This window comes from Mytilus trossulus, chromosome 3 (assembly GCF_036588685.1).
Source record: "Mytilus trossulus isolate FHL-02 chromosome 3, PNRI_Mtr1.1.1.hap1, whole genome shotgun sequence".
Lineage (NCBI taxonomy): Eukaryota > Metazoa > Mollusca > Bivalvia > Mytilida > Mytilidae > Mytilus > Mytilus trossulus.
The window spans coordinates 29186008-29195872 of NC_086375.1; the positions used below are offsets into that span (position 1 = coordinate 29186008).

At 29.9% G+C, this 9865-nt stretch overlaps 1 protein-coding gene across 1 annotated transcript; it reads right to left on the reverse strand.

Moving 5' to 3' along the window:
* Nucleotides 1-1280: 1280 nt before the first annotated feature.
* LOC134709331 (uncharacterized) lies at nt 1281-4653 on the reverse strand. Its single transcript, XM_063569496.1, has 4 exons — nt 4543-4653; nt 2711-2887; nt 1813-1892; nt 1281-1353 (listed from the first exon to the last, which is right to left on the reverse strand). The coding sequence occupies exons 1-4, from the start codon at nt 4583-4585 to the stop codon at nt 1309-1311; spliced, it is 345 nt and encodes a 114-aa protein (XP_063425566.1). The 5' UTR covers nt 4586-4653; the 3' UTR covers nt 1281-1308.
* Nucleotides 4654-9865: the final 5212 nt, after the last annotated feature.

The following is a 9865-nucleotide window of genomic DNA, read 5'->3' on the forward strand; positions in this document are numbered from 1 at the left end:
GTTAGAGTGGTTTTGAGCGCTGGAAAGAATTCATTGCGGTGTTGCCCTGTCTTTGATACAGGGGTTTGAATCTCGCTGAGAGAAGAACAAAAAAATTTACTTTCAATTTTGATCAAACGTCGTTGGGCTAAATATGAGGCACAGTAGATGTAAATTATGGTGAAAGTCATGTTATCCGTTGTAAGCTATCACACATTTTAAAGTACGTAAATATATATCAATATATGTCAATATAAAATGAACCATCCGTTGAAAGTATGTTTGATGAAAGCACTCAAGCTTTTTTGACCCCCTTCTTATAATACAGATGAACAGTGGTCATACAACATGTACAATATACTGAAATAGAAATGTGTGACTTTATAAGTATTTGTTTTGGTGCATCTATAAATTAAATGTTCTCTTTATATATATAATTGGAATGATATTTTATATATTTTCGAACTGTGTATAGTTCTTTCCCTTCGAGGAAACTTGCTTCCTGATTATTATCCATAATCATTAAAATTATGTACACAATCTTAATGGTATAATTCTTGCTTAAGTCTATTAAATACTCGTTGAGTATAACTTTGCTTTTTTGATAGACTTATGTAGCTATTGAATTGAAGTTATACTCCATCTAGTGTATCAAAATTTCAAACAATAAAATGGGTTTAAAAGGGTTGAGTTAATTTTTTTTTTTTTTTTTTTTTTTAAGACTTGAAATACATTTATTGAAAATCACCTGATTACATTTTCCTTGTATAACTCATGGAAGAATACACAAAGGGTTGAGTTAATTAAATATAATTAACATTTACTATTCACCCTACTTATATTATTGGTTTCGGTTTCGGTACCGGTCTTGGTTTCCGTTTTAGGTATCGGTTTATGGTGAACATGTCTAATATTACAAAACATCCGTTTCACAGATGATATTGAATATGTTACTGCAGTCGTATTCATTCGACTCGAATTTGACATACCGAATTAGACTATTTACATAGGTTGTAATAACATGAGCAACATGACTGGTGCCACATATTAAGCAGGATCTGCTTAGTTTTATGGAGATCTTGAGATTGGGTTGTTAAGACTTTAGTTGTCTATGTTGTGTTTTGTGTACTATTGTTTGTCTGTTACTCTTTTTTTCTTTTTTAGCCATGTCGTTGTCAGCTTTTTAAAAAAAATAATGTATGAGTTTGATTGTCCTTCTGATATTTTCTGCCTCTCTCTGTCCTCTTTTCCGTATTCTCTCTATTAAACAGAAAGCCAATTTTCTTAAAAGTATTTTTCAATCTTTATTGTTCTATAATTTATCCTCTATCATCTTGTTGACTGCATCATGGTCCTCTTTATGATGTTAAAATACTGAAACAAAGTTTTAAGATGAATTATAATCTTCCAACAAATTTGTATGTTTATAAATAAAAATTAAATAATAAGTTAATGACTATACATCACGACAATATCCGTTTAATTAGTTACCAATTTAATAGATTAAAACTTAGTATTTAGTGTTTGAAATAATTTTGTGACAATTTTCAACTTTCAGTGGGTTTCATTTGTTGGCGTGTTCCAAACGTATATCTTCATTCTCTTTTTCATATAGATTATACCATTTGTTTTCATGTTTGAATGGGTTTACACTTGTAGTTTATTGGACCCTTGAAAGCGTGCTGTTTGGTGTGAGCTAAGGGTCCGTGTTAAATGCCGTACATTGACTTATGATTGTTTACTTTTACAAATAGTGAATATGATCATGGGTTGTCTCACTGCTACCACATCTTCTTGTACCTATTCAACATGTGAAGCAGAATCATTACTTACATGTTCATCGGTAAATAAGAATTGCACAGCTGGTACTATGGTTTTATGTTCATTTTGTGAGTATAAGACTACCAAATGTCCTATGAAAAAAGAAAGTGCATATATGTTAAATTAACAAAAAAGGAATACTATTTTTTTTCTTGAAAGATTGATTCTTAAAATTACAAAAAAATAATAAAGCACACGATAAGTTAATCACTACATCATCTTACTATGATCATATAGGTCACGTGTATGGAGAGGATATTTTACAAAATGTATATATAAAACACAATGGTGACGTGATTGATTAAATGCTAGTTCTAACATTTGCCATATATTTATGAAACCTTTTTTTCTGCTTCTAAGGGTTTAATTATACAAAGTATATCAGAAAACTAATTGTATAATCTAGCATAGGAGTGCCATACACAAGCATACATTTTATTACAATAAAAAGCAAAATTAATGTTAGTTTAACCCAGCCACATGCTGTATGTATCTGTCACAAGTCGAGAGCGTGTAATCTAGTGATTGTCGTTCGTTGCTGTATAACAAGTTTTTCCTTCATTAGTTAGTAAAAAAAATAGTTTTCTAGTTTGATTTGTTTTATTTCAGGGCCTTTTGATATGTGGTATCGGTTTCACTTATTCTTGAAGGCCAGTCGGAGACCTAGTTATTGTCTCCAGAGTTTGATCAGTTGTGGGCAGTTGTCTCATTGGCATTCATGTCAAATTTTCGATTCTTTTTTATATGTGACTGTTTATAATATATTGTTTATCATTAGTCTTTTTCGTAATGAAATGCCAAGTTACTGGCAAAAATGAAAAAGATACAGATTTGGATTTTTTACTTAATTAAACCCTTCAATTTGATCAAATTTTGTTGAAAAATAGATCGTGTGAATGGTGAAGCATACCTTTCTTCTTTCCAATTCTTTGACTGTCGACTTCATAATTGTTTTTCACCGTCATCATAGGAAAATTCTTTTTTGAAATGAAAGTCGTGTCGTCTGCTTTCCTGAAGTCATTTTCATATGCTATATAAACAGATTCCTCATAGTTATCGATTCTGACGGCAGCGCAGTTGACAGCAACTGTAAAAAGAGAAATATGTTTTATCTTCATACATATCATGATTAATGATATATAAAAAATCAGTTTTTGTTGAACAATTCATCAACTTCATCTCTAGAAATAAAGTGCAAACAAATATGTTTGTTTGGTAAGGAACTTTATGTGGTTCAAGAAACTTAGTAGTGGGATCAAATTGGGGTAACCGTTTTATGGTTATTTCTGTTGAATTTAAATATTTGATTAATTGTTGCACATGAACTAAACAGATAAAAATAGGATAAAGGTGTTGTGTTTCGACGAATTCCACAGACAACACTTGCGTTTTTCTAAAACATTGATTAAACAAAATACAAAAAATCTAGATTTCTAAACACGTGCTTAAACCAATCAAAAAAGACATAATGAAGCCTTTCTATAATGTATTTATTGTTTTGAAAGACAGTTTTCTGATAAGTAATGCCATACAGTTATCTAGGTATTCTCTCTTTGTTATTGTATTATTGGTTTTATTATGTGTGTACCGTATGGTGATTCTGATATTAAAATAGGTCACACTCGAATAAAAGCTATGATTCCTCATCAAGTGATTTGCTTTATCCTTACATTTTGTGTACTTATCTATTTATATGCTAGTATTTACATTGCATGTGGTTATCTTAACGAAAACGTCTGCGTAGTGTAACATATGTGTAAATTTAAATTGCAAACACTAAAATTCCAGAACACATACAAAATTACCATGTAGTATTTGTGTTCTGTGTATGTTTGATTGATTATTTGTTGTTTTGTTTTAGTAATGTATGTCTCTCATCGACTTTAGATTTTGGATTGCCAACGTGTATACCAAATATATTTTATGAATACTGATATTTTCAGAAATATAAACAAATAAAAAGCAATTGTTCAAAAAAACAATTGGGTTTTTGTACATCAACTTCGATAATAGATAATGCAATTTATAAACGCAGTGATAGTTTTCATTGTTGGTCCCTATAAATTGTAACTTCAAATTGATTTTAAAAACATAAGATTCTCTAAGTATGTTAACATATTTGGCCAAATTATGTATTTTTTTTAGTTTTTACGGTTTCTTTGGAATAAAGATAATAAGTTGTACAAAAAAATAATAAAAGAACTATGTTTCAAATTCCTCTAACTGATTCAAAGACTTTTATGCTGCTATGACCTATTGTAAATGAATTTATTCAACATATAGCCTTTGTTTTATTTTTTGGGGAAACAGCTCCTATATGAAATCCTTGAAGTATTAGTAATAAGCTTTTGATTAATAGGGTGAATAGAGAAATCCTCATCTCTTTTCTACAACATTTGTCGAAATTCACTTCAATATATTTTGAAACTAACAAAAAAAAAATCTCAAACAGCAGGAATATAACAAATAATCGGAAGCTAAGTAAAACAATACTCATTACAAATCTTAACCTTTAATTCGTTTAATAATTCGTTTGTCATTTCAAATCTCTCGAAGGCTTGTGATTTCACCTGAAGTAAAAGATATTATTGAAAACATTCTCACCAATTTATAAGACAAATGTGTGGTCAATCATACTGCTACATGTACACTGAAAATAAAATGTGCAATACGAACATGTTTTTGTTTGTGACTTTATTAAATTAGAAAAATGAAGCAATTCTAAATATGATATTTACTTACCATAGACCAGAAGGAATGCAAATAAAAATACAAGCTTTGCCATCTTTGATTTTGAACTGTTGAAGGTTTGATTAGTCGTGGTACATAGGAGTGATATAATTTATATCCTTGCAATTTTGATATAATAAAGTAGAATTATAATTATTTTGAAATAGTATATAATTATGTTTAATCTTTGTCAATTTTGCAGTGAAATGTCAATCGATAAATGTAACTTTATTAAAGTTAACTTTGAAATTGTGAATGAGTCAAAGAGACAAAAACCCGACTATCGATTAGAAGTTCATCAATAGGTCTTCAATGCTACGAGAGATTCCCCCACCCGGACGCGTCCTCCAGCTGGCCCCTAAATAAATATGTATACTAGTTTTATTTCAAACGCGGTGATAGTCCAATTTTGTAGCTCACACTCGTTGAAAGGGAATGGGATTGTAGTACGACATTAGAAACATACCCGATAAAATATGTGATGGCATCCTTAAAATTTACGATGGGATGAAATAAACTTTAACTCTATTTTCAGTAGGTTTCTTGCAAGCAATTATCCTCTTTCAAGGAAATCTTGTCCTCAATGCTCTTCAGGTTCGTACTTTTTTTTCCTTTAAAACATTTTTGTTTAATTCGAGCGTCACCGATGTGTCTTTTGTAGACGAAATGCGCGTCTGGCGTAAATATAAAATATTAATCCTGGTATCTATGATGAGTTTATTTGATCAGAAACATAAACTCGAAAATATCGTATCATTTGGGAGATATATACTCGGTATGCAGGCGCTGCTGGAATGTTGCATTGTTCTTCTGGTGCTACTAATTGTATTTTGTATAATGGTTCTGTGGCCAATAATTTTACACCCGAATCAAAGCCGTGCATCCCCACCAAATACTTTGGCTAATATTTACATTTAAAAAAGAATCTATTTATATACTAGCATTGTATTGAATGTGTACATGAGCCAATTTCAAAAGCAATAACTTTTCGGTTAGATAGGATGAATAGGGAAATCCTCATCCCTTTTCAACAACATTGACTGAAAATCATTTCGATATGTCTTGAAACTAGCAAAAAAAAAGACATCTCAAACAGCAAGAATAAAGTAATATTCTTAAACTTATCAAAACCGAACTGATTACAAATCTTACCCTTTAATTCGTTTATGAATTTTGTTTGGCACTTTTGATCTCTTTTGTGATATCACAAGAAGTAAAAGTATTGATAAAGACATTTTAACCAATTTATAAGACATATATTTAGGCGGAAATATGTTTAGTCAATATTATTGCTACGTATAAACCGAACACAAATGCGCAAAAATACGAACATGTTTTTGTTCGCGAATTTTTGAAAGAAGAAAATTAAGCACTCTTAATGTGATTTTTTTCATAGACAAGAAGGGATGCAAATAAAATGACAAGCTTTGCCATCATTAATTTTGAATTGTTGAAAGCTTGATCGGTCGTGGAACATATGAGTGGTATAATTTATAAACTGGCAGTTTAAGTATAATTAGGTAGAATTATTGTCAACTTAAAATAGTATATAAAAATAATTTATCTTTGTCAATTTTGCAGTGAAATGTCAATCGATCAATTAGAATATATGAAACTTTATTTAAAGTCATATGAAACGAGTAACCAATGAAAAATAACCGTTTAACTGTTACGGTAATTTTTGAACCAATGCATACATATATCATAAGTTAAGTCTTTTGTGCACGATTTTATCATTTTTTCACATACATTTCGTTTAATCGGTCAGTGTTGATGTGAAAATATGGCAGGTAGTTAAAGTTTGTGTTTTGAAGCCAAAGTTAAACGATTGTCACCCATTTGTCAATAATCAACAAAGAAGCATGGACATTGAGCACGTGTTTAACATGTACAATCAGATAATAGTTTATTTCAGTGACAGATCCATGCGTATTGTGATCACTGAAGAAGTGTCACGCTCTTGTCACTTTGCATACAGAAAATATTTCGGCGAATTGCTTCCTGGAAGCTGTTAAAAAGGCAAACTTCTTCTGAATGTGGACAAACTAAAGAATTTTCATCAGAAAAAAGTTTACGCATGTACACAGGTTTGATAATGATAAATATTCATTGTGTTAAAAAAAACCTTATGCTTCATTTTTTTTTAATTTGAGGTTTCATATGACTTTAAGTACTGTTGTCTAGGTAGCATTAGTTGTAAGGATGCTTGACTTACAATGATTATCAAAATGCCATAATATAATTCAGATAAAGATCACTAATTTTCTCCGAAGACATGTGTTGTCAAAATGATTCAGAAAAAACCTACGCTACACCTTAGAAAATGATTCGTCCAAGGCCTGTATGAAAGATATTCAGTTTATTTTATCACAGCAGATAACTACAATAGCAGTAGTAATTGTTGATGGGTGGTTACAGAAGAATATGAGACAATATAGTTGATTTGAAAAAAAATTGTTTTAAATCAAATAACACGCATTCAGCAAGCATTATAGATTAAGTGCAGCGTTTCAGACTGCAAGAAATTGACCAGTGACATATATTTTCCATACGGCTTCTGTAAATCATAATTACTATATTTGATAAGTGTTGTGACAAAATTTGTCTTAAATCAGTTTGATGCAATGTATAAGATGAAATCACAGGTTTTGTTTTCTTACAAAAGATTGGTACTGAGATGTCAAATATTTAACAAGAAGTGTATACTGAAACAACTCTCCATCAAAGTCATTATGCGTAAAATATAAACTAATATAGATCAAAGTACGGTCTTCATCGACTTGCTTTGGCTCATACTAAAAAGCAAGCTACGAAAGGCCCGAAATGACTAGTGTAAAACAGGAAAACCATCAGCAAATCTGTCTAACAAAAACAATAAACCAGTACCCACATCAACAAACAACAACTACTGATCAAAATAATCCTGACTTAGAACACGTGTAACCAAATGCAGCAGTTTTAAATGAATGATTGAACAGGCGCCAACCTTCACCCTAACCTGACACAGTAGTATAACGTTAACATTTCAACAGAAAAAGACATACTATAAAATATTAATTGAAATAAATTTATTCGATCAAACAGAATAATCTATGACACAATAAAGATGCCATATGAAAGCAATGTCCAAAAGGCAACTTTAACCTAGGTCAAAATGGCGTTAGACAGAATAACAAACACAAGTTACTTAAAACATAATTATGTTGTTTTTTAGGGTACGAACATATATTTTACATAACTAAATTTGTGGATCAAAGTGCGGGAACAGAAGTGAATATTTATTATAATACCGTTAATTAATTCAGACATTATTGCGTGCATTTATCATTGCGATGTTTTTCATTTTAGACTTAAATGTGGATCGAATTTTTGCCATATTGAGAAAATTCTGTATAATTCATACATTGACATATGAAAATAAAAAAAAAATGCGAGTTTAAATTGTCGCGATTATAACCCTGTCGCATTTAAAAAATAAAAAAAAACATCACAATAATGTACTTATTACTTACCAAACAATAGTAAGACGAAATATAACACAAAATGAATAAACATTGATTGACAAATGGTGTTTACAGGTCAAATCCAAGATAGTACGATTTCAGAGTACTCACAGTAGCATCAGGATAGTTTAAAGCCTAAAACAATTAATAACAAAATACCATGCATCAAACTCATGTCATGTTTGTTTTGAAATACAATCCGAAGTTTGTCAAATCAGGAATATCCCTTTGAATTGGGATACTTAATTTCAAACACAAACAAATTTATTTTCACAAAATATAAGAATAGTATGAAACGATTAAATTTGAAATAAGCGGGAAAAAACAGAAATATATTTATATGGATATAATAACATTAATAAAACAATCCATTCCTTAAAGCATAATACATAACCCGCTTACATGTCTAACTGGTATCAGGAGCTCATGATTGGCAAGCGGTGTATGATGTTTGAATATAGTAGAATGTCATAAAACGCGAACATTGAACAGCTGCGAAATATAGCTGAACTTAACACTGTTTAATTGATATTTTCATATGTATATGTATTAACAAGACATTAAATCAAATCCATCATGTGTATGACTGTGTTTAATTGAGATAATATTTAATGAATAGAAATCGTTACAAAACTGAAACTATCCGTTTTAATCATTACTAAAATTATTTATGTCGGTGTGTAGAATACATCGTTCATTAGCTGCCTGTTATTCTATGAACCTTTTTTTCTTTAAAATCGTTTGCAAATATAAAAAAAAACACACTAAATAATGAACTTTGTTTAATATAAAATATTCAAACATAGACATACTCTCAAACGATTGATTACAAGATATTTATATGATGAATATATATTAGATATTAGTATATGAAACATGAACATTATGATATTAGATATAAATGGAAAGCTCAATCGTGTCATTTATCATTTTATCCTAATCATCAGCACACATTTCGTGACTTTTAAATCTAATTAATTCCAATACATGAAGCAATTATTTTATAGTTCATATTTGAGTAATAAAATGGTGGTTGTTTAAACTTTTGATTGTGTGCCATTATATGTCATTTAGTTTCAGTATCTTTACGATAAATGAACTTTGTTATTCTGTACTCAACATTTATCTCGGACAGCATTAATAGCAGGCGAACAACCGTGTTGATGTAACCCTTAACTAATTTTTGTTGTCACTTTTTTGGTTCATTAATTTGTGTATGTTCTTCAACTCTATATAAATATCTTTTTCTCTGTATTGACACCTGAATCTTGTGTCATGTATACAAATTTAAATTTACATTATAATACATTCTTTTTTGCATAAATTCTTTTTTGTCAGCTAATGTTCCTTGACACCGATAACAACGAGAAAACCTTGTATAAATGACCTAGATCAAAGAGTCTGAGCTATGTTTGCTGTTAATAAAACACAAGTTGAGTAAAATGTCATTTATTCAGAAATTAATTTAAAATGCAACTTACATCTTAACAATTATAATAGTACTACATAAATGACAATGACTTTAGTAAGCAAAGGTGGGGTTGAAAAAGTGCTACACCGTAACAAAATAAACATCATAAAAATGACAAAAATAAAAGTGAGTTGAGAAATTAACTCACCAACATATGTATATACAAATCATATAAGCAAGTCTACATGAATATTGTAATTAATTCATGTTTAAAGAAAACATAAATGTCCTATATAATAACACTTAAAAGGGAGGGAAACGGGAGGGTATTCAGATAAATTCAAAAACGATCTTTTCTTTCTCCCAAAACAAAGGCGAATGACTGCATGTCCAAGCACATGTAGAAATTTGATATTAATCA

Coding starts and splice junctions, on each gene's coding strand:
- LOC134709331 (XM_063569496.1), bottom strand. CDS start 4,585: ATGGCAAAGCTTGTATTTTTATTTGCATTCCTTCTGGTCTATG. Junction 2,888..4,542: donor TGCATTCCTTCTGGTCTATG/GTAAGTAAATAT, acceptor CTCTTTTTACAG/TTGCTGTCAACTGCGCTGCC. Junction 1,893..2,710: donor AAGAATTGGAAAGAAGAAAG/GTATGCTTCACC, acceptor CTTTTTTCATAG/GACATTTGGTAGTCTTATAC.